This window comes from Brassica rapa, chromosome A09 (assembly GCF_000309985.2).
Source record: "Brassica rapa cultivar Chiifu-401-42 chromosome A09, CAAS_Brap_v3.01, whole genome shotgun sequence".
In the NCBI taxonomy this organism is placed as follows: Eukaryota; Viridiplantae; Streptophyta; class Magnoliopsida; order Brassicales; family Brassicaceae; genus Brassica; species Brassica rapa.
In genome coordinates, this window is record NC_024803.2 from 4,895,510 (window position 1) to 4,919,738 (window position 24,229).

Consider the following 24,229-nt stretch of genomic DNA (forward strand, 5'->3'; position numbering starts at 1 on the left):
TAAATTTACAATATTTCTCTACAAAAATGATAACTTTCTAAAATAGCAGGTTTTAGAATATTTATTTTGAAAATGCATTATGTTGATAAAAAGTTTAAAAGAACTTCCATCAATCAACAAAAACTCTTGTTATCCTAATTTCTAAATCTGAATACCAAATCTACAATATTTGTCTACAAAAATAATAACTTTCCCAAAATAGTAGTTTTTAGAAAACTTATTTAAAAGATGCAATCTATTGATTAAAATTTCTAAAAAAATGTATGTCTTTTAATAAAATTCTTGTTATCCTAATTTATAAATTACAATCTCAAATCTACAATATTTCTCTGCAAAATGATGACTTTCCTAAAATAGTTATTTTTTTGAAAAGTTATTCTAAAAATGCATTCCGTTGATAAAAAAATTCTAAAAAAATATCCATATATCAACAAAAACTTTTGTTTCCTAATTTCTAAATTAGAATCCGATTTATAGAATACCAAAAGGCCCATTCAGCCCAAGTAAGTAAAACAGAATGTAAAAAGAAAGAATATGGGGTGAGAGAGGCTCGAACTCTCGACCTCAGGATCACTCAATAGCTATGAGACCTACGCGCTAGCCAACTGCGCCACCACCCCATGTTGTCATGATGATTATGCGAAGTTACATTTATCAAATAACACAAATATTAATGTTATATGTCAGTGTATATAAGTATCTTGCAATATTCTGGATCATGTGAGACACAAAACCAAACAAATAAATCCATGTGTTTTATATATACCAGATCTTATGAATTAACTTCACTTCATTTTGACTTTTAAAGTAAGATCTTAGAGCATATGCCTAAAGGATTGTCCATACAGCTGCGGACTGGCGACAACATTTTCGTAGCTATAAATATTATTAGCTACAAAAATTGTGGTAATCAGGTTTGAATAAAAAAGAGTAAGAAGTTGTGGATTCACCATAATACTTATAGAATGATGTGATATTATTGATCTTTTTGTATGGCTAAAAACAAAAGAACATTGGAAAGACAGAGGGAATCAACAACAGCTATGACAACCAGCTTGCCATTTTCTCTAGGCACAAACAAAAGTATAAAGTCACGAATGAATAATTTTTGTAACATTAAGAAATTATTTGGGTATCTGTAAATTAATATTTTAATAAAAAGTTGTGAGTGTTCTTGTAGTGATGGATTCGCCGCGTGGACACTTACTATTCTCCCATGATAAGTCTCGGCTCTCGTTGACCTCCTCAACACACGTACGTGTTTTTCTTTATTTAAGAGAACAAAGATTATCCCAATAAAAGATGTTTTAGTTAAGACTATAGACTTGGTTTACAAAATTGTTGCAAGTATAGAATTTTTTTTTTTTGAAACTACAAGTATAGAATATTTGTGAACATGAATATGAGTTTTATTTATGAACATGAATATGAGTTGTATCACAATTGTTTTGAGTGAAAAAAATGATATCTAAAATTTCATGACTACTTCTCAGCCTCGTCGTGGGAAGCCAAAAAGTATTCGAGTTGAATAGTGTAGTTTTCACAAATAATTTCCGATTTGCTTTCATAACTTAAGTTTTTATTTTCTTTCGAAGAATGATCTCATCTTATATATTAAAACAGAAGTCATGACTTCTTTTCATGTGTGATTTTTTAAGTTTGGACCATTTCTAGAAAATATCATATTTTACATAAGTTTATTATTATATCTTTTAATATATTTATCTTTTTATTTGAAATACAAATAAATATATTTAAAATGTTCTAACAAAATCTTTTTAAAATCTTCTTAGAATCTTTCTTAAATTTACTTTCAAAAATTAGTTAGTTTTAATTTAAATTATCATAAAATATAATTAGAAATTAAAATTGAATATAGTTTTGGTTTATAAACGAAAATTTAAATAAAATAAAATTAATTAATTTCACAAATACATTTACTAATAATTTTTAAAGATTTTGTTAGAAATAAATATTTATATTTATTTTTATTTTAATTTTTTCAAATTTGTTTTCTAATAAAATAAAAATCATGATTTTTTGATGAGTGATATTTTTATTTGGACCATCATTTAAATTTTATAATAAATGTATATCACTAATGCTAATATACATAATATTTTTAACTACTTTAATCATAATATCTTTTATTTTAAAAATAAAAAAATAAAATTCTAACAAATCTCATGAAAAGGATTATAATAAGATCTTAATTGTCATAAATTGAATATAAATATTTTTAACTAATTTTGTAATTAGTAATGAAATGTTACTAAAAGAATAAAACTATATCCTATTTTACCAATTTTATAATAATATCTATCATTTTAAAATAAAAATGTTACACTGAACAAAATATGATAAAATTATTTTAAATTGATAAGTTAACATATTTTATTTTCATAAATATAAAATATTTATGCTAAAAATATAATATGTTGGAAGAACGGATTAATATTAGTAAACTATATAATACATGTATAAAAATTTAACTTATCTTAAACTTTTTAATATACAGTAATTTATTATATAAAGTTAATAAACATTAGAAATTACTAAAAAAATCTAGCGATTTTAATTACGGATCATGATTATAAATAAATTAAATACAAAATTGTTTTCATATATGTTGTTTCATGCATTAAAAAATTTAGTTTAGTAATCAAACGCAAATTCAATAAGACAAATATATAATAAGCAACATATATATATATATATGTGATGAGTTTAATTTATAGCATGAAAACTATAAAATTATTATATTTGGCATAATTATACAAACATTTAAATATGTGAGTAACATTAAAAATATATAATAATTATGTAAAACAAATGTCTACATATATAAATGTGAAAATATATACCCGCACAACCGTGCGGGTGGAAATCTAGTTACTTAGTTTATGGTCAAAGTCTCAAAGACTGTCTGCTTATAGTTGCTTGGATGATGATTTAGCACTGCATTCAATCGTGTGTTATTATATGGGAGAGTCAGCTAAACAAGTGATGCCTTATTTTTCATATATACTGTTTGAATATATGTACGATGTGAATTTAGCATCTTAGATAGAAATAACTAATGATATACAAATATTTATATATGTGTATTGGTTTGTAAATTATACTATTATAACTATTATAATGATCTAAGACATGTAACTATGTATAATTTGCTTTTGCTATTAGTTATATAATAATTATCATGTTTGCTTGTATGCATGCACATTCTAGTAACGAAGATGGCCGACTATAAATATTAACTTTATTCCCCAAATTATTGATAATAATAGAAAGCAAATGTAATGATATACACATAGATATATCATATAGATGATTAAAAGCCTTTGCACTACAAGAAACACATGAACACACATGGTCACCACTACTGCATACAAAAGTTGAGATCATTAAAAAAACTATGCTTATTACATTTTCATCTAATCAAGCATAGCTAAAAAAGAACATTACGAGATTCACATCAATCGGTTTAGTTTGCCTAAACGAAACAGTAAAAAACACCAATGAGTCTCGATATCATCCCAACGTATAGTGCACCGATTGATTTCCATATGCTCGAAAACAAAACGATCCAAAGATCATTTCCGTGACGATCTAAAAAAGAAGATACTTAGTTCTTGTCCGATAATCCCATGTGGATCGATGAGATGAAAAGATTCTGAATCAAACGATCCAAAAACTCGTTTAAAACTCGCTCTTAAGTACATCATATGATCACTCTTCGCTCGGTTAATCTCTTCTCCATTAACAACTCCAGCTCCTTCGGTCACCGGAGTAAGCACCTTCAAAGCGGCTAGCTCGGCTTTTGAAGGCTCTCTTTTGATGGCGAAACCAACTTTCCGACCGTTGCAGTACATGTTCCATAAAGGTGTTGTAAGAAGAGAAAAAGAAGAATAATCTTGATGTGAATCATATCTGTCACTATTGTTTGATTCAAGAGCGATTCTTAGCACGCCTCCTTGCATTTCGCGAGCTAAGACTTCGGTAGGGACGGTGAGTTCTAAGAGGACAATGATTGGATTTAGGGTTTTGGTATTTGTTGCTTGGATGCAGAAGTTTACTTTGCCACGTCGGAAACCAAAGATTGTTCCAGTGAAAGATGAGGAGTTTGTGGTCACTGAGGAGGTTCTTGGTTTGATTTGGCGGTGAGATTTGTCTTCTTGATTGTCATTTGGATTTACGAGTGTGCAGTAGCAAGATGGGATGAGAAGTTGGACGATGGTGCGGAGGAGGCGCCATGAACGGACTTGTTTATGGCAGTCTACGGCTGTAGTTGTGGTGGTTGCTGAGAGGCGGCGACGGTGAGGGTTTGTGGTGAAGGACATGGTGTTTTTTTATTTATGGGAAAATGATGAGAATTTAAGTGCATATGTGTGTTAGGGTTTAAGTAGGGTGGATGTATATATAGAGAAATGGTTATGTGGTGAGGCCCAAATTTCCATTAAAAAAGAAGATAAATGGTCCTAAATTGAAAATGATAGTATGTACTTTTGCTTTAGAAATATTATGCAAAGCAAAAATAAATTCTTTTATGTGTTTAAAATTGCCTAAATGGTATATATTAGTCTAAGATTATTGTCGTTATCACTTTTTTTTGTAACATATCACTTAAAATTATTATCGTATTATAAAACGAACAACTGCATGCCTACGTACACGCCCAAACACACACACACACACATATATATATATATATATAGATATTTGAGATTTAAAAATTAAATATATATAGACGTAATATTAATATTTTACAGTAATAATGTAATATAGGTTTGATTAAAGAATGCGCTTGTTAATTTTATTTTCAAAAGAAAGAATGTGACTGTTAATTATAAAGGAAAGCTTCAGAAATAATGGCTCTAATTTATCTATGTTCAATAGCATAACATGATATATGAACATTGATGTTTTCTGTTACATTGATTAATGAAGTAAGAAAAAAATACATGATTAATGAATTTAATGTTATAGTATTGATTTTTTCAATTCGTATGAATCATTTTGATGGCTAGAAAAGAATGACACGGTGGCTTAAGAAACTTCCGTACAGCCACAGTTGACATGACCAATCATTTGTATCATTATTCGTCATTTTACCTTATGTTACGTATTAAGAAATTTGTAGTAATCTATATAGTTTTTATCTATCTAATGATTATGCTCGTGCATATTTAAACAATAATATTGCTCGTAAATTTTTTTTTGACTAAAAATATTGCTAATAATTTTAGTAAGCGATAATCAGCAAGTTCATGGATCCACACGTCTCTCATATCCCTCTTCGTGTAGTTCTTTTGTTTTAGTTTCTTGCGTTTTAGCTGGCAAATTGGTCCGTAAAGAAATTATTGATTAATTTGTGGATAATCATATTTGTGGCACATATATATATATGCAATGCTTAGATGGGTAAATATAATCCACATGTATTCGTTTGTGTTAAGTATCCAAGACCTATTATAACATGAGACTACTATAAACATCTTTATTCTATTACTATTTAGTAGGATACAAGAATTGCTACAACAAATTTACAACAAGGGTCAAGGGTATGCAACATCAACCATAACTACACATGAATAAATGAAATATACATTGACCAATCCCTAACTACATATTTTCTAAATGTGAAATTTGTGATATGTTATTCTGTTATATATTTGCGGTTAATTTAACACAATTTTAATACGACAAACAAAAACTTATAAATAAACGACAAAGCCAAATTAGCCGTCTATTCGACCATCGACAAGGATTGATCCATAGGGGCTGACCTTGTTACCATTATTGGCTCAATATTTATCGTCATGATTCCCACTAAATTTGGACAACATTCGAACCATTTTATTCTGTGGTACGTATCCAGTAAGAATATCAAATTCTCCGGTGATAGTAACACACAATGAATGGTTCTGGTCGATCGAGTCCTAGTCGTGGCCTCGTAGGTCAATCAGGAAAATATCACCGGATAGTTGACACTTGACACGTTTATTTTCTATTAACATTTTGGAAAATTTATCATCATTATTAATTTGTTGGACCTTTTCGTTTCAATAATTTATCTCCGCGTTGGAGCATTTGCATATATTTTTGCTTTTGCACAACGACGGATGTTGGAGAAACGTTGTCTTTTTGCGCTTTTTCATAAAATTTTGCTAGCTTGGTTCTTTCCACTCAAAAGCAGTAAACTTTATAATATTTGGATTTATACAAAAGAAATGACAACACAATATATCATTGTCCCAGTTTATTCGGCTGTCCAACAACCTATTTTGGATTTTCAATTTATTTTGGTAATTTATCGTTTGTTCTTTTCATCTTGACCGACGCCATCAAACAAGTAGGAAACAACAACGCAATTAAATCAAATAAGCACGCATTAAGTGACCAATGTTAGGATTAAGGGGCCACGTTTAAGACCCTTTTTCACCAATCTCCAACGACATTTACAATACATAGTATAGAGATTATAAAAGAGGAATATCTTTGATCAAGTCTAGGCCGACTATTTATGGAAAGTTATACCTTTGCTACAGTTGAAATGCACATGCATGACCCCATGAAGATAAGAAAGTGCTTTTGTCATACTCAAAATAATATCTAGGGGGCTATTTCAGGAAAATATTATATATTAACTAAGCATTGTAATTTTCTTAATAATGGCGTCTCCAATGTTTTGAAGTATAAATGATTCAACTAGAAAGAAGAATAGGGCAAATAGCAAATCCCGTCGAATGCGCAGAAATATAAATGATTAGGATAAGTACTACGTTATATACTGAACATGAGAATATTATTTGGAGAATTTCGACAAACATATTACATGGAGCCATAGACAATCCCGCCAACAAACCAATTCTAAATAATGCAAAGATATAAATTACATAAACCCCAAAAAAAGAACGCAAATTGAAAATCATCAAACCCAAAAACACTAGACACCAAATCATCACTCCCTCCTCAGACTCTTTCACCTCTGATCCTCCTTGCAAAATAGTAACCTCTTTGTGTGAATCTCACAGAAGTTAGTTGTTCCAAACGTGCCACTAGAATGACTATTGATAGAAAGTTAGCAACACATAATATCATCAACCTTTGAAATATTATCTTTCACTTTTGACATTGTCTGCAACAACTGAAGCTTTCATATATAAGCCATGTTTTTGTGTTTGTGAATTCATACTTTTTGTTTGGACTAAAACAAACAAATTATCTTTTTCTTGTTGTAGCTGATCCCTCTCACATGTCCGTCGTTTTCTTGAGTTTATTGTTCCCCTTCACTTACAGTCACTACAGAAATTTTTTACTGAATGTCCCAAAGTTCAAACGTGGTGGGACATTTTATATGTTTGACACTTGTTCACTGACTCACTGTTATGGTGATTGGTGATACCAAAAAAATTGTCATAGTTATCGTGCGTTGTGATCGGTGAAGTTGATAACTTTCTCAAATATATTAGGCTTTTTCAACTTGATTGCTTCCTTGCATCATACGAAATCCCTTGACATTCCACCGAGAGATTAGTGAGTTTTTATATTTTTTTCTTGTTTATGATTTGTAGGTGGTAACTTTCTCACTTTTAGTCGGTTGTGCATAACTGAACACCCAGCTATTCGTACGTACTATTAGGAGATTTTGGGGATTACGAGATCGCTTATTATACATTTCTATATTAGTTTATGAAATTAGATTTATTCATCTCTATATAAGTCTGCATATTATAATTGATTATCTCTGAAAGTGTACTATAATTTTGTTCTTTTTTTTTATCTTTGGGTTTTCCCTAATTTTGATATAACTAATCTTTTCGATCGCTCAATACCCTCCTGCAAATTTATACTTCGTAAAATGTGTAAGATTAGACAGGTTTTCAAAATATCAGCAATATACCCTGCTGTGAGGTAATAAAAACGCTGTTTATAATCCATCGTAGAGTCAAATCGGCTATTATGCATGGTCGTAGGATCATCGACGTTTATACATGATCATATGATTCTTGAAGTTAAGACCATCTACAATGGATTTAACACCTTCTCCATTTTCAACATTCTCATTTTTCCTTTTTAACATTTCACATCATATTTTCTTTTTTTCATTTCATTTATTCAACATTCATTTCACTCTAAACATCTATAATAGTTTTGTTTTAAAGAATTCAACACTCTACCCCACAATTTTTACTTCATAATTTTGTTTTTTAAAACATAACAATTACATATTACTCCTTCTGTTTCAAAATACACGAAGTTTTAGGGTTAGGACGCAAATATTAAGAAACTTGTTTTTTGTCTAAAAATCATCATTAAAATATAAATTAAAAATTATTCAACCAATCACAAAACATACTACAAAATATAATTGATTACACAGTTTTGATAAAGTTAAAAAGTACGTTGAAATATGAAAACATCATCTATTTTGAAACATCAAAAACTCTCTAAAACATCATCTATTTTGAAACGGAAGGAGTAATAATCAATTTAGAAACTGAAATAAATTAAATTTTAATAATATTTATTTAAATTATTATACTAAGCTTATTTTTAAATAATATCAAAAGCAATATTTGATTATAAAAAAAATGACATTTTTTCTGTATCCAAATGAAATGTGAGTAGTTTTTATTTATAGATAAAAAAATCTTTAATTTTGATATAATTTTAATTATTCTTAAAAAAATTATTATATAAAATATGCGTTTGAATTATTGGATGAGATAAAATCAAAAGCAATATATACAACAAATATGTCCACTCACAATGCGATATGTCGGCCCACAAAAAAAAATTCAATAGTTGAAGCGACCTTTGCAAACGGATGTTGAAGCCATATAGATTTTTTGATATCTATGGTAGTCTAAAATAATTTTTGATTTTTTGTTATCTTTGTGTTTTTCAAAATTTTAATATGGTTAATCTCCTCGGTAATTATCAGAGACCTTACTTTGTGTTTTTTATGTTTTTACTATTAAATATCTATCTCACATCAACAGTTGAATGTGAATTTGAGTATTAAGATAGAATATGATAAAACTGATTCATTGAGGCAATTCATCGAACAACATACACGCAAACCTAATCAACAAACTTGACTACAAAAGCAAAATCAAAAACGCTTCGATCTTCCTTAAGCTCTCTCGCCTCTGATCCTCCTCGCGAGCTGGATATCCTTAGGCATGATCGTGACCCTCTTCGCGTGAATCGCGCAAAGGTTCGTGTCCTCGAAGAGCCCGACGAGGTACGCTTCCGCCGCCTCCTGGAGCGCCGCGACGGCGCTGCTCTGGAAACGCAGATCCGTCTTGAAATCCTGCGCGATCTCGCGGACCAGACGCTGGAACGGGAGCTTGCGGATCAGGAGCTCGGTGCTCTTCTGGTACTTCCTGATCTCTCTCAGTGCCACCGTCCCGGGACGGAATCTGTGCGGCTTCTTCACTCCTCCGGTGGCCGGAGCTGATTTCCTCGCCGCCTTGGTCGCGAGCTGCTTCCTTGGTGCCTTTCCTCCGGTGGATTTTCTCGCCGTTTGCTTGGTACGAGCCATGAGGTTGAGGGAAGATTAGCAAAGAGAGGAGATTTTGAATCTGAGAGTTTTGGTTGTTGCTGATGAGCTTCTTGGAGACTGAGATTGGTTTATATATAAAAGAAGCGTAGATTGTTTTCGTTCGTTAGATCTTTCGTATTATCAACGGCTGTGATTGTTTTAAGTTTAGCGATCCCCGTCGTATGTGAACCAACCAATCGTATTAGTTCGCGATTTTTCGATTTAGGCGCGTTTTTTCAAAACTTTTAATTAGGGCTGTTCAATATGGTAAAACCGAACCGTACCGAACCGAACCAAACCAAAATAGACAATATGGTTTGGTTTTGGTATATACCATATAAACCGAATGGATATAATTTTATAAAAACCGTAGGATTTGGATATGGTTTGGTATATAACCGATTAAACCGAATAAATCGAACAAAACCGATTAAAAGTAGAAACATGTAAATATGTATCTATTTTATAACAATACATGAAAATCTATTTGTTACATAAGTTAAATTTGTGTTAATAACTATTACCATAATTTTATAGTAATAAAAAACCTTAATTTGTAAAACACTTGAAATATAACTAAATAACAATACATCGCAATTCAGACATCTTATTTTCTAAGTCTTTTTTTGATATTTTTGCTTTATTTTAATCTTTACTAAATTAATATGAAGATTATAAATTAATTTGATGGACAATAATTAATGGAAAATTTTCAATTGAAAAAGCATGACTTTAATGAACACTAAATATAGAAGAGTGAAAAAAAATTTCTTTCATGTTTCTGTTTTGTTTCATATTTTTATCTTCAAAATTTCAAATTTTGATTTTAGTTATAGATTTGATTATTTTATTTGATGGTAGAAGCATTTTTACTTTTTTGTTCATTTATTTGAATATGTAATATATTTTTTATAAATGATTGTGTTGAGAATATGACTTTAAAATTCATATAATATGATCTCAAACAAAATAATTATATTTTTTGGTATAAAACCGAATAAACCGAAAACCGACGGTATATAAACCGAACCAAACCGAAGTAAATATGGATTTAGAATGGTAGTCATATTTTACTAACCGAAATACCGAAAACCGAAAAAAACCGAACCGAAACCGAACCGATATCCGGATTGAACACCCCTACTTTTAATGTAAGCTTTTGGGCCCTTCAAAGAAAAGCCTTTGGAGCAACTAGTTCGGGTTAGGCCCAGTAAAACCGTCGAGAAATATTTTTTAACTTTTCTCAAATTTTAGTAACACATAAAAACCTTTAGCAAACCGATTTGTGTTTTCTATATAGGAATAAATGAGTACAATATAGTCAGAGTTCGGTAAGTCATGCAACTACCATGGCCCAACGGGGATTAGATTTTGAAGAATGGACAACTGAGTTTGATTGATTTGTTGATTTTTTGTTTTTTTATCAATCATCCGTTGGATATGATATGTTAGCTTTACGTTAATTATCTACTGTTGATCTCAGAATAACGACGTATTGACATGGAGATGGAAAAGAAAGAAAGAAAGACACATTGCAAAAAAGACATAAATGACATAAACCATATTTGATTATGGTAACATGTTCAAACAATTATAGTGAAATTGAGTTAAGTTGTGAATTGGTGATAAGTGATAACATACTAGTAGTGGTAAAAGCAATATATACATGTAACTATGAAAAACTAGTTTGTCTATACTATTAAAAGGAAAGCATTCTGAAAAAATCTACTTATACAAGATTGTTAGACATTTTTATTAGACTAACTTTTTTTGGTCTTTCTTTATGTATTTTAATCTATACTATTAAAATAAAATCATCCTCAAAATCTGTTTACAAAAAATTTGTTGCACCTACTCATTAATATTTTTTTGATCCTACCTTTATTTTCTCTAACCATCTAACATTTTTATTAATAGCCATATTAATACATGATACAATAACGACAATTAAAGCAATATCATCCTCCACATAATCATATTATTATCTCTTGCTAAATTTAATACCTTGATAAATTCATTTTTTTTTAAGATTGCGAACCATATATTGATTTCAATATAAACATTTTAATCCTTGATATAACTTATCTTTCAATATTCACGACGACCTTTAACCTGATTATTAATATACGGCAAGTACTTATCAACAAAATATAAACTTTTGAACACTGAAAAAATTAACATTTTTAATGTAATTCAAAATTGTCAAACATATATCCAACTATTTACAAAATCAAATTTGACAAAAAAAATAAACAAATCATCTGTTAAAAAATTATATGTATTACGAAAAAAATAATTTTGTGAAAATATTTATAATAAAAAAATTATTATTTAAGATAAATTTTTTAAAAATATTAAAACCCTACAAATTTATACTATTTAGTTAGCTAAAAATATGCCAAACAAATCTTAAGTCTTATCAAGTGAACAAATGCAACTCTTATAAAATACACACAAATATATTGAAAGAGAGTAGCCTTGAGTATTTGGGTCATTGGGTTAGGTACCGGGCGGTTCTTTTTTATTTTGGGTTCTTTGAGTCCTAAAAATTTGGAGCCAATTAGATATTTGAAATTTTTTTGGCTTGGGTTTGGGTTAGTTTTTTCGGGTCCAGGTTGGTTCGGACCCATAATTTAAATATCTCTAAAATACCTATAATTTTCAGGAATGTATCGGGTCCGGATCAGTCTAAAAAAATCCGAAGTACCCAAAAACCCGAAAACACCCAAACCCGAAAACACCCAAACCCGAACAAACACCCAAAAATTCAAACAAATACCCAAAAATATTCAAATAGTCAAAAAACTAATTTTACCTGAAATCAGATCCGATGAACCAAAAAGTTATCCAAATTCCTGAAATATATTTTAAAAATTTTAAAAATTTATCCAAAACTATAACCGAAAAACCAAACTTGAAGGTTAAAAGAATATCTGTAACACCAGCAACATATCCGAAATACACAAAAATACCTAATCTAAACAAAATATTTCGCATACTTTGGGTACCCGATCGGGTCTCCGGTAAGATCCAGACCCAAACCGAGATCGCATGTCCAAAAACATACCCAATAGGTAATTTGCCATGTATCCGGAACCGAACCAGACCTATATCTTTTACTTGGTTTCAGTTGATTTTTTTTGGATCCGGATAAAATTTCCATACTTAAGAGAGATTTACAAAAGAATATATACATACAAAATCTCAAGTAAACTAATAACATACAATCAAAAAAATACTAATTCATATCAAACTTTTTTTATAATTAAAAAACCCGCGCTTTTAAAGCGCGGGTCAAAATCTAGTCAATACTATTAAAAGGGAAGGAGTCCTAAAAAATCTACTTAAAACAAGTCATAGTTGAACTATTTCATTTAACTAGAATTCATATTATTTCTCATACTACTAACTTAATTATTCTTCATTAAAAGCAAATTAGTCATAAAAAATGGTACTAACCTAATTATCTACTTATACGTTTACTATATACGCATTATTCCATCATAAATATTTTGAGCTAATATTAAATAATGTCCACCCTATATTTATATAGTATATGGTTACTTATGATTTATTTAATAGATAATACCTTCAAAGACTATAAATAAAATATAATATCGATTGTAAAAAATACATTTTTTTACAGAAATGAACCATTATTTTATACTAACCTTATTAACTAAACCGATTTCATTAACCATGTTATATATATGAACACTTCAACATTATCATTCACAAACTAAACGATGTTTGTCACAACTTAATATTCCAAGTTAGTTGTATTATTTTAATACCAAACCAGTTCCTATAAAAATCCATAGATATGTTTATGATCTACATAAAACCGGTTCAATCTTTCCATCTGCTATATTTTCAGAAAATGACTATTTATCTTCGGTTCGGTTAGATATTTAGTCTAACCAATTATAAATCCGTTAGTGATAACTTCTAAAACTTTGAAAACACTTTGTTATTTATTAACACTATATCGATACTTTAAAACATGTTAGCAGTAGAATTGCGTTTTAGAACAAAATCTACTTATTTTAAAATATAATATTATTTTGAAAATAGTTTTGATACTATGTGTTATATTAAACATAGTTATATATATTTGAAATAAATAATTATATACATAAATTATACTTTTGGTTAACTAAATTATTTATCAACCAAATAAAAATATTCGGGTAATTCAAGTTTTCGTGTTATCCGGTTTATAAATAGTATTTTTAGGATATGTTGTTATTTAAAAATTGAATGTAATTAATATTTTTAAATATATAATTTTTATTTAAAAATTCAAGTACTCATTTGGTTCTCGGTTCTGTTTTAATTTTTCGGTCATAGATTTATGATTTGCTATATTATTTATGCAATTTAATTCAATTTTGGTTTTTCAGCTTGGTACGGTTTGGTCCCTGGTTTTGTATAAATGTGCTCAAACTTATACACTATCTTATTAGAAATTCGTTTACAATATATTTAATTACAAAAACAAACCCGCGCTTTCCAAGCGCGGATCAAAATCTAGTAGCCAGTTTAATATGTAACCATTTTCTGATATTGGCACACAATACAAGTTTTTAGAAAGAAATTTACAAAGGCATTTTTGTATTACTGCGTTTACTGAAATTTACAGATAACATCTGTAAGCAGTATACATTAAGTATCACATTTGATTACAAGATATACCATCTTAAACACACAAGATCAAACTACAAATTATTCATTAAATACGACAAGAATTTTTTTGTTGAGTGTTGTTCGACCCTTTAAGTATAGCATGAGTTACATATACTCCTCGGAACATTTTCACTACCAATTCTAATCCTCATTTTATAGTGTTGGACCATTTGTTAACACGAGCATTTGCCTTTTGCGCCTGCAAATTTTAGTTTTAAAAATTTATAATCTAATTTTGAATTATAATTTTTTCTTTTGAATTCTAATAACGAATCAAAGATAAATATGCAATATATTAATTTTACCTCTTTTTCCCAATCACATCGCAATGTGATAAAACATAAGATCAGTGTCTGAACTGCAGTGCCTCCAAAGATCATACCAGCCCAAATACCCTGTAAAATCACAGAATATATAGTTACATATATCAAAAAAAGAAATTACAATAGATTAATGAAAATTGACATTACCATAACACCAAATTTAAAAACCCATCCCATTAGAAATCCAAATGGAAGACCGATGCAATAATAACATCCCAAGTTTATATATGCCACGTATGATTGCCAGCCTGATCCAACCGCAACACCTACTCACAAATGAAAAGTTAACAGAAAAAGCGTTGCCTTGATATATAAGTTAAATAATCAAATTGTAACGAGTGTTTCAAAAAAAAAAAAAAAAAACAATCAAATTGTAACGTACCCGAAAGAACCGGCTGAATGCTGTTAAGAAATACGGTGAAAGCTAACAGGATAGAGAGTTTATTAACGGCAACTAAGACAGCTTCACTTGAAGAAAATATCCAAGCGATTTGGTTATGGAAAAGCATTATTATCACCCCGAAAAATAATCCGATTATTAACGATTGTGTTACTGATACAATCGTCGCAAATCTTGCTCCTTTCCCGTTACCTGCTCCTAACTCGTTTGCCACACGTACACTGCAATGATTAGTGTATAATCTTAGTGTATAATCAGTCAAAAGACGATTAACATTTTGTATAAGTTTAGCTAATAAGTAGACTGTGAAGGGTTTCATTCTAAAATCTAAATATATAATTAATCAGAAGCGTCCATCTATTCACGGTCTAACCAGCTGCGAAGGAATCCCGTCAGGGCATGCTATCAAAGTATTGATTTTTTAGCATCTTGACTGTTCTTCTATATTTCATCTAATTATTTTTTTCTTTCTTTGATAAAGGAATTTAATAAGGTTTTAGATTAAGATTAACATACACACAAATAGTTGGTTAACAACCTAATCCTTAATTAAGTATAATTAAACTATAGATCAATTATTTCCTATCACATAAATCAGGCGGCTAATTTTATGGCCTCAAAATGTTATCTATATACTCCACACAAAAGCACCATGATAACAATAAAAACAAATGGACAACAAAAAGCCAGAATATAAAGGAGGAATCATCTCTAATTTGTGTCCTCGTAAAGTCTTATTCAGCCAACACGACATGTTGGGAAAAAACAAGAAGCATGCATACAAAACAAACACGGAAGAAGATATAAGAAGTTAGACGGATCTAACCCATATACGAAATGTTATGTTTTTGTTTCCTACATCTTCCAGAAAATAACGTTCCTTTAAAAGTATGTTATTCCAAGTAGCACTTTATATGGTAGTATCAAAGTGGATTAAACCGATCTAGATATCAGTAAATAGAGAAGATGAACTTTTATTTTACCCGGTTCCGGCGAAGAAAGCGAGAGGAATCATCATCTCCCATCCATTTATTGCCATACTGCGAACAGTTTTTTTTTTTTTGCACTAGTTAATCATACTTGAAGGTATAATATAATACTGTTTAGAAACAAGAGAAAGATAGTAAAAAAAAAAAGCCAATTATGACCTTTCCGCAACAACCCAAAAAGTAGACGTAACCATGCGATAAGATTATATGATTGATGACTTTTTCTTCATCAGTCATCATGATAGTATAAATGAATAAGCTACCATAAACAAAATGACTTACCTGTGTTAAAAAAAAAAAACAAAATGACTTACCATATAGACAATGAGTCAACGGCTATTTGAGCATTTTGAAGATTTCCAGTCACTATAATCAAAATCCGATAATACCAGTTTTCCAAACTGTCCAAAAACAAAACATCTACCGTTAAAGACTGTGACTGGCTCATTAGACAATGTCACAAAAGCATGTATATTCATATGGTACCAAAGCATGACGCCGGAAGAAGCAGAGAGTTTGAGAAACTCCCAAAGCCCGGTGAAGGCTTCGGATGATAAGCCAGTCCAAGTGAGTGGACAGCCGCCGCAAACAGAGTAAGCCAGTGTAATAAAAACGTTGACCCACCAAGATATGCTAATCGTAGCCATAGTTCCCACGACTCCGAGTTTAAGCCCATTAACAAACAACCAACAAACCAAAAAGTGAACCACCAATGAAACCGCAGCCGAATAGGCAGTCACCTAAATAACCCCAAAAAAACGATTAGTCACAAAATTTGTTATCAAATAAAGATTTATCATAAACAAATCTAGACTCCTAAAAGCATTCATAGGTATTTTTCGTTCATTCGTTGTGTATGTCTTTTTATGATTTTAGACATAATTATTATAATACTAAGTTGATATTTTTTTAAGTTGAATATTTTCAATTTAGTTTAATCACTGCATAGAAACAAACATGTGAAAAAAAAAACTGTTTCCAAACAAAACAACAAAGCAACAAAATAAATATTCGCATTTATAACAATTAAATCAAACTTTTAGTCAAAAAGAAAGCAATTAAATCAAACCAAACGGGTGGTAGTCCAGTGATAAAAAAATGTTGGGTCAAAACGTAATATTTTAATACTAGCATGTTCGATTTCTATCACGAATTAAGTTATCATTTGCTTAGCCATGCGATATGGAACCATGATATAGATCTCATTTAGAAAACTCGAGGTTGGAATACTCATTATTATCAAAAAAAAAAGGATTAGATCGAATTACGTACGTGGTTTTTGACTTGGCACTGGAGGAAACGTTGAAGCGGGAAAGACAAAGCGAAAGAGAAATGGAGAGGGATGGCCCAAAGGGAGACAACACCAGAAAGCTCAGCGATATCGTCTGGTTGGCCAAGAAATTTGAGAACCGGAGTTGTGAAAAGATATGTCGGTAATAATAAAAGACAACAGAAGAAGAGAACAATCCAAGAACGCTGCATATAAACTCCCAACATATGATACTTCTTTGCTCCAAATGCCTGCCCACACAACGTTTCCAACGCACTCGCCATTCCAAGCTGCACGGCGTTTATATTAATTAGGTATTATCGTATTAAGTTAATAAAACACGAAAAAAATGAAAACTTACCAAGAGGCCAAGGTTGAAGCCGATGATAACGTTGTTAACGATGGATATTGCGGCTAGTTCAAGATCTCCGAGGTGACCAGCAAAAGCTTGGGTTATTACAAGCATCGAATATGACGTTAATCTACTGAACATCGCAGGACCAACGATTTGCCATAGCTTCTTTGTCTCAACCCAAACTCTCTTCTTCAATCCTCGACCATCTTCCTCCGCCGGGTTATGGCTTTTCAACAGTGACTCTAATTCCTCTCCTCCACCTCTTCCTCCCATCGTCAATCCTCTTTTTCGTTTTTTTTAACTCTCTCTCTTCTTATCTTTTGGTTTTGGATTTATATTTAACAGAAAAAATGGAAGTGAAAAGAAAGGTGACTACTAGAGATAAGTAGTGTCTGAATTGGCTTTTCCAATGCATATACGTTATAAAACGATATGTCTACTTCTACTGTCCAGTATATAATATATATCTGAAATTTATAGCATTTTAAAATATAGCATCATAATAAATTTTTAGATTATTTTGGCAAAAATAAGAGTTTCCAAGGTTTGACCACACTAGATACGCCAAAAAACACAATGAATTCAAAAGAAAAAGTTAAATTTAATTAATGAAAATTCTGCAGTAGTCTTAAGAATTGGATTTGGTCAGATAATTTAATTAATGAAAAATTCTGCAGTAGTCTTAATAATTGGATTTGGTCAGATTTGCGATCTAATCACAATACTAAAAGTAAGATATTTTGAAATTCTAGGCTATCCACATCACTAAAAATATTCTTCCAATCACAACATTTTATTTTGACACGTCAGATAGGCTTGAATCTAATATCTTTTTGCCGTCTCCTTTCTTTCAACTTTCGACCTCCCCTATGTCTTCAACTCTGTCGCTTCCTTACCTTGTATTTTACAATCAAAGCATTAGCTTTGTATGTATCTACTCGCGAAACCTCAGATACTATAAATCGGAGAGGTGGAAAATGGAATCAAGCATCACCAACACGCTTTCTCAATTTATTTTCTCTCAAAAATCTAAAATCCTCTTTTGAAATACTTCCGTCTGATGCTGTCGTTGGTCGCCTCCCCTTCCTTTTCTTGGACTCGCGAAACATCAAGCAAAATGAAAATTTATGGAATCACTCTCCTTATCCTTGCAGAAAAGGTATTGTCGTCTTATACTATCGAGCATCATATTTTTCGATCACTGTTTTTTTTTTTTGAAAGACATGATTTTACTCTTCCAACAGAATTTAGTGATCCACAGATCCATTCCTGCTATAGATGAAATTTAGAACAATGATTAGGAAGTTTGACATCTTCAATCTCTTGCAAACACGAACTCAAAACTGCCTGTTTTTTCATTTACGTTTGCTAATTTATATTTTAGAAATTTATATATAATTTCGTTATTAATTGTGAAGCTCTTTATCAAATGGCAAATCTTGGCCAAATTCGTCATGTGCAAGGTTCTGACCTTAAGAACGGTGAAGCAATGACTAGACTTGTGGTCTATTTCCTCACTAGGAGTTTTGCATAAGAGGAGTAATATGTGGAAGAGAGTCAGAGTGAAAGAGAGATAATTGTTTCCCATTCGGTTTTGTTTTTGTCTTATAGTCTGGTCTTCTCTACAGCTCTGTCACAAACTAAAGTGTTCAATCAAGACAGGTCAGTCCCTAATTTAAACATCTTCTCATGTTTTTGGTATTTCTTACTTAAGAAAAATATATCTGACCACTTTCCCTTCCAAAAAAGTTGGATGACTTTTTGATTTCAGTTGTGCCGTGAGATTTCAGTTTTGGGGTTTCTAAACTTGGTTGGATCTCCTAAGAAAAAGCTGTTTAGAATTGATTACGAGATATAAACCCTGCAAACAAGAAAGAGTGAAGACAATGGGCAGAGAAGAAGAGAATCAAAGTCTTAAGTGAAAGAGAAAGAAAAAGAAAAAGTTAACTTAGAGTCAAAGAAGGAGGCAACCTTGCATTACATCTCTAAAGAGTCGTTAGTCATCTTAAGAGGTTAGTTAATAATTAAACTGAGTAAGTCAAACTAGGAGATGATCAGAGAGTGGTCTGAGAAAAGTTGTTAGAACAGTGTTTTAATTGCTTGCAATATTTGTCTAAAGGCTAGAAGTATGGATTAGGTGTAAGTAAGCATGATTAAAGTCAGTTAGTTAATCTGCTATGAAGAGCAAGTATGATCTATTATAAGAATGTATGCAAGTCTGCATTTTTTTTCCATTGTTGTTGTTGTTGTAGAATGTGAGACAAGCAAGTGGATCATTGCAGCAAGGGAAAAGCATGATTGTGGCGGGTTTTGCTGAGGCGAAGAAGGATCATGGTTACGAACTGATTCAAAAGTTGGAAGCTGGTGTGCAAGATATGCGACAGATTGTCGAAGATTGGAAGAGAGATGTGGTTGCTCCTAAAGAGAAAGAGATTCTCCAATATGTTGGTGGATGAGTTTACTCAAAGGTGTAATGCATGAGAGATAAAAAAAAAACCAATATGGTTTTGGATTAGTAAGGAAGCTGATATATTTGCTCATTTAGACCCTTCTTGATGACTGCAGCTGAGATCTTCCTGTCCTGTGGCGCTCTGCAGAATAGAAGAGGACATGGTCGATGGCTTCCCTTATGAAGTCCCTGCAGAGTATATAAACATGCATCTTATCAAGGGAAGAGCCACTGTGTACATGAATGTCAAGATCAAGGACAACCCCCAACCTTGAGGATTGTGTTTTCTGCAGTGTCCTCGATGGCTATAACGCCCCTGTTACCGCCGGAAACTTTGTGGACTTGGTGGAGCGCCATTTCTACGATGGCATGGAGATCCAGAGATGTAAGACATCAAACTTTCCCCACAATATATATTCAAATTATATGTAATGCAGAACAGGAGTTTGAGAATGACCAGGATCGAGCCAAGTGTTTTTGGTGCTGAAAGTGAGTGAGCTGACGCCAAGCAATTCCAACATCTTGGACGGTCGTTACGCTATCTTCGGCTACGTTACTCAAAATGAAGATTTTATGGCTGTTAAAGTTGGTGATGTCATTAAGTCCATTCAAGTTGTCTCAGGTTGAGAAGAACATGTTCTTGCACAAGAGAAAACTGAAAACAGAGTATACGAATAAAAAGAAATAGACAAATCTGAATAGTTTAACAGAAGCTATCCCACTAACGACAACAAGACAAGGTTTTTTTTTGCTCTTTGGAGTTTAAGAGTTTTAATTAGCCAAAAGATAAAAAAAAAAACATGTTATTTGCATTTGTGTTAGCACTGACAGGAAATATGTTACAAAGCAACATGTTACTACTTTATTTGTATTAGATATATATTTTAGTGTTTAATTACTTTCAACACCAGACAATGAAAAGACAAATATGAAAACACACAACTATACCATTAAAACCCAGATTTTATTTGATCATTATATTAGGTCATAAACTATATCAAATTCTATTTTTTGTTCAATCTATTCCAAATTTTTTTTCCACCACATTTTTAACAAAGTCCAGCAAAAACCACTAATTTTTTAATTTTGTAACTATATAATTTTATAAATCTCTAGAGTTCTTAAATTTTTTAAAACAAGTTTGTTAGAATTCTATATTTTAAAATTAATTCGGGGTAAAATAATTAATTTATGTTCGTATAATTTGCTATTTTTTTAAAACCAAATTTTATATCTTTTACCTTACACTATTTTCAGTGATATACTAGCCACTATCTAAGTACACATTAATCAATCCAAAGAACTTTGGCATTTGAATATGGAAGCGATAAAAATACTGATGGTTGATCAAATCATTACCAAGAACACATAAAAAAATACCGGTTATTCTAATATCAACCTAATCAAGTTGTGTGCCTTCCACTATTACATTCATCACTATTATAGATAAAAAAACAAAAGTTCAAAAACAAAGAAAAAACAAACGACAAAATTCTTTATACAAATCTACAAAACGCATCAATGTACACAGCTCCGCGCTTGCGCGGAGGCTATGCCTCCAGTGAATTATAATAAGCTGAATAAACATTGGATAAAAAGGTACAGAGTTCAGAAGTCCGAGTCACGTGGTAACACTATATGGTTTGCAACAAGTGATATCCCACCGCTTACCCAATGATCGATGGTTATGTGTCTGGTTGTCAAATACCTAAAATAAAATAAAACCATTCCCCTCCTAGTGTTCAATTATTTTCCGTACGTGGAATCACTGATCAGTGCCGGTCCGGACCGAAATGATGCTTAAAGCACATATAAAAAATGGTGCCCCTCATATATTATTAACTTTTTATATTACATTTTAAATATTAAATTAGAATAATGCAAAACACTAATAGAATATAAACTTTTATTTTATTTTACAACCTGTGTCTCAACCATCTTATATATACAATTAATATTATCTTCAGTTTGTTTAATCATTTAAAAAATTTGTATAAAAACCTGAAATCAGAGAAATATTAGTGATTGAATGAAAATTATAACGTACACAGAAAGAGAAAAATGCAATTTTAGTTATCAATTCAGATTAACATTAACTTTATTGTGCATAATTTTATCTAGTTTTATAATTTTCAGAAACATAACTTAATGATAATGTTATGTTTGTTCAAACTCCATAAATCGTAATCCATATTATAAAAGTTTCAAAAAAGAAAAAATAAAAAATAAATAAAAAAGAGGAAAAAAGGTGAGATTCAACAATTCCATTGTGCATCGACGATCAAATAATCATAGAAGATACCATTTTTCAGAGAAAAAAAAAGAATCTGTTTGAGATGAACCGAAAAAAGACATACAGTTTTTTTTATCTAGTCTCTATTTTAGATTTTGTATGCATATATAAACAAACTAAATTATTGAAAAGAAAGAAATTATGGCTCCGACTGGTGACTTTTCGGGAACACGAGGAACGAATAGGAAAGGAACATATAGGAATAAAATTGCAGGAATGAAAAAGAATATTTGTTCCTTATCAAATTTAACAAGGAATGCTTTTGTTATATAGTTTTCTACAAAAAAGGGAATGGAGAGGAATAAAAAGGAAAAACTATTCCTTATGAAGGGTGATTTTTTTTGAGAATGATAAGGAATTCAGTGTTCCCTTCCGTTCCTTGGTCACCATTCAAAGCTTATATCTTGTAAAAAAGGAACGTGACTAAATCAGTTGTTATTATCAAAAATATTAAAAGCAAATATGAAAGCCCAAGCTGGATATCGAATCTTCGACTTATGGTTGAAGATCATTTATTTTTGTCTCCTAAAGCCACTAGGCTAAAGGAACCTTTGGATAATTTGGCGCCCATAATTTACTTATTTATTCTGGCACCCAAAACTCTTATTTTACGGGTTTTAGCCTAGGGCCGGGCCTGTCACTGATGAGTGTGTGACAACAACAACTCGACTAGTTTTATAAGACATCTTCATAACTGTGTGAGTGAAAAATAAATCAACAAATAAATTTGTGGATGCAATAGTCCGAAATTTTTGTCGTCGTGATTTGTTGGCTTACCAGTTTCGTTTCCTATGGCTCGCCGAAGATGTAGCGGTCCATCTGTAAAAGGGGAAGGCTGCCCCATCTGTCATATGTTTCCTAATAAATGTGTGGATGCCAATAGTCATATACTGATTTAAATTATCGCAATTAATAATAGGTCCATCATATAAAACAATAAATACGCTGGACCAGCAATAGCCCAAACAGGGGAAGGCTGCCCATCTGTAAAAGGTTTTATTATAGTGTATCCAAGATCGACGTATGAATGTTTAGATAGAACCTAAACGAGGTAGTTAAAAAAAATAGAACCTAAAAACATCTTTTTTGTGTGTTTTTAAAAAAAAAACATCTTTAGTTTAGATACCCACATAAATTCCGCAAAAACTAAATATATTACTATTTTTATTTATTTCTGTAAAATCTATAATCAATAATAATGGGGTACATTGCGAGTGAATCTTTTGGGATCTAAAAAGAGAGAGTGTCTCCGAAAAAAATTTCTCTCGTTTATTTTTAAATTTATATTCTTTACTTTTCACTTAATTTTAATATTTTAATCAATGAGAATGTTCTAAGAGCATCAATAGTGACATAATCCTACTATATAAAAGGGACTAAATTCAAGGCTTTTGAGACTATCCACCTCAGCCAAAATATTCTCATCCAAAAAGAATTAAAAATAAATGTCATTTAGAAGATAATTAACTAATATAAAACTTTTGATATTTCTAAAAATTTCAAATTTGTAACTGCTAATTTATTAATAGAATCATATATCTATATTGAATTATGTTCTATTTTTAATCGTTACTTTAAGAGTAAATAAATTATTAATTTATAATATATATATATATATATAGTTTATAACTTTATATTGTAGTTATAAATAAAGAGAAAATAACCGGGAAAGGTGAAGAAGCTCATATAAAATTATGTAATTAAAATGGTAAAATGGTGAATATGATGAAGTGAATCTAAGAAAATTTGTTGTACAAATTATGGTGATTTCTTCGTCCACTATAATGATTTAAAATAATATATATATTCATATAAATAAGTCAATATGTGTTGTTTTTTTTGTAAGATGTTAAGATTATCATTTTCTGAAAGGTTACACTGATCCAAAGAGATTAGTTTGTGGAGCTAACC

At 30.7% G+C, this 24,229-nt stretch overlaps 3 protein-coding genes, 2 long non-coding RNA genes and 1 other non-coding gene across 6 annotated transcripts; 2 read left to right on the forward strand and 4 right to left on the reverse strand.

The window, feature by feature from the left end:
- Positions 1-535: 535 nt before the first annotated feature.
- TRNAM-CAU lies at positions 536-620 on the reverse strand. The gene is given in 2 exon segments: positions 536-571; positions 583-620. It is a non-coding gene; the product is annotated as a tRNA-Met (tRNA).
- Positions 621-3,331: 2,711 nt separating this feature from the next.
- LOC103837571 (protein MIZU-KUSSEI 1) lies at positions 3,332-8,811 on the reverse strand. The gene has a single exon (XM_033280330.1). It carries the CDS (start codon positions 4,341-4,343, stop codon positions 3,597-3,599), a length of 747 nt encoding a protein of 248 aa, XP_033136221.1. The 5' UTR covers positions 4,344-8,811; the 3' UTR covers positions 3,332-3,596.
- Positions 8,812-9,033: 222 nt separating this feature from the next.
- Positions 9,034-9,637, reverse strand: LOC103837572 (histone H3.2). Its single transcript, XM_009113930.3, has one exon. It carries the CDS (start codon positions 9,551-9,553, stop codon positions 9,143-9,145), a length of 411 nt encoding a protein of 136 aa, XP_009112178.1. The 5' UTR covers positions 9,554-9,637; the 3' UTR covers positions 9,034-9,142.
- An 876-nt stretch (positions 9,638-10,513) lies between these two features.
- Positions 10,514-14,418, forward strand: LOC117128141. Its single transcript, XR_004451337.1, has 2 exons — positions 10,514-11,242; positions 14,088-14,418. It is a non-coding gene; the product is annotated as an uncharacterized LOC117128141 (long non-coding RNA).
- On the reverse strand, positions 14,148-18,003 carry LOC103837573 (protein DETOXIFICATION 27). The gene is made up of 9 exons (XM_009113931.3): positions 17,583-18,003; positions 17,224-17,511; positions 16,438-16,691; positions 16,266-16,352; positions 15,946-16,002; positions 14,945-15,183; positions 14,710-14,828; positions 14,545-14,634; positions 14,148-14,438 (listed from the first exon to the last, which is right to left on the reverse strand). The coding sequence occupies exons 1-9, from the start codon at positions 17,847-17,849 to the stop codon at positions 14,388-14,390; spliced, it is 1,452 nt and encodes a 483-aa protein (XP_009112179.1). The 5' UTR covers positions 17,850-18,003; the 3' UTR covers positions 14,148-14,387.
- Positions 18,004-18,245: 242 nt separating this feature from the next.
- On the forward strand, positions 18,246-20,925 carry LOC103837574. The gene is made up of 2 exons (XR_004451336.1): positions 18,246-19,588; positions 19,829-20,925. It is a non-coding gene; the product is annotated as an uncharacterized LOC103837574 (long non-coding RNA).
- The last annotated feature ends 3,304 nt before the right edge of the window (positions 20,926-24,229 follow it).

Excerpts from the sequence above, each read along its gene's own strand:
- LOC103837572 (XM_009113930.3), bottom strand. The coding sequence starts at position 9,553 with ATGGCTCGTACCAAGCAAACGGCGAGAAAATCCACCGGAGGAAAGGCA.
- LOC103837573 (XM_009113931.3), bottom strand. The coding sequence starts at position 17,849 with ATGGGAGGAAGAGGTGGAGGAGAGGAATTAGAGTCACTGTTGAAAAGC. Across the intron at positions 15,184-15,945 it reads GCTTTCTTCGCCGGAACCGG|TGTACGTGTGGCAAACGAGT; the intron begins GTAAAATAAAAG and ends TAATCATTGCAG. Across the intron at positions 14,635-14,709 it reads TTTTTAAATTTGGTGTTATG|GGTATTTGGGCTGGTATGAT; the intron begins GTAATGTCAATT and ends GTGATTTTACAG.
- LOC103837571 (XM_033280330.1), bottom strand. The coding sequence starts at position 4,343 with ATGTCCTTCACCACAAACCCTCACCGTCGCCGCCTCTCAGCAACCACC.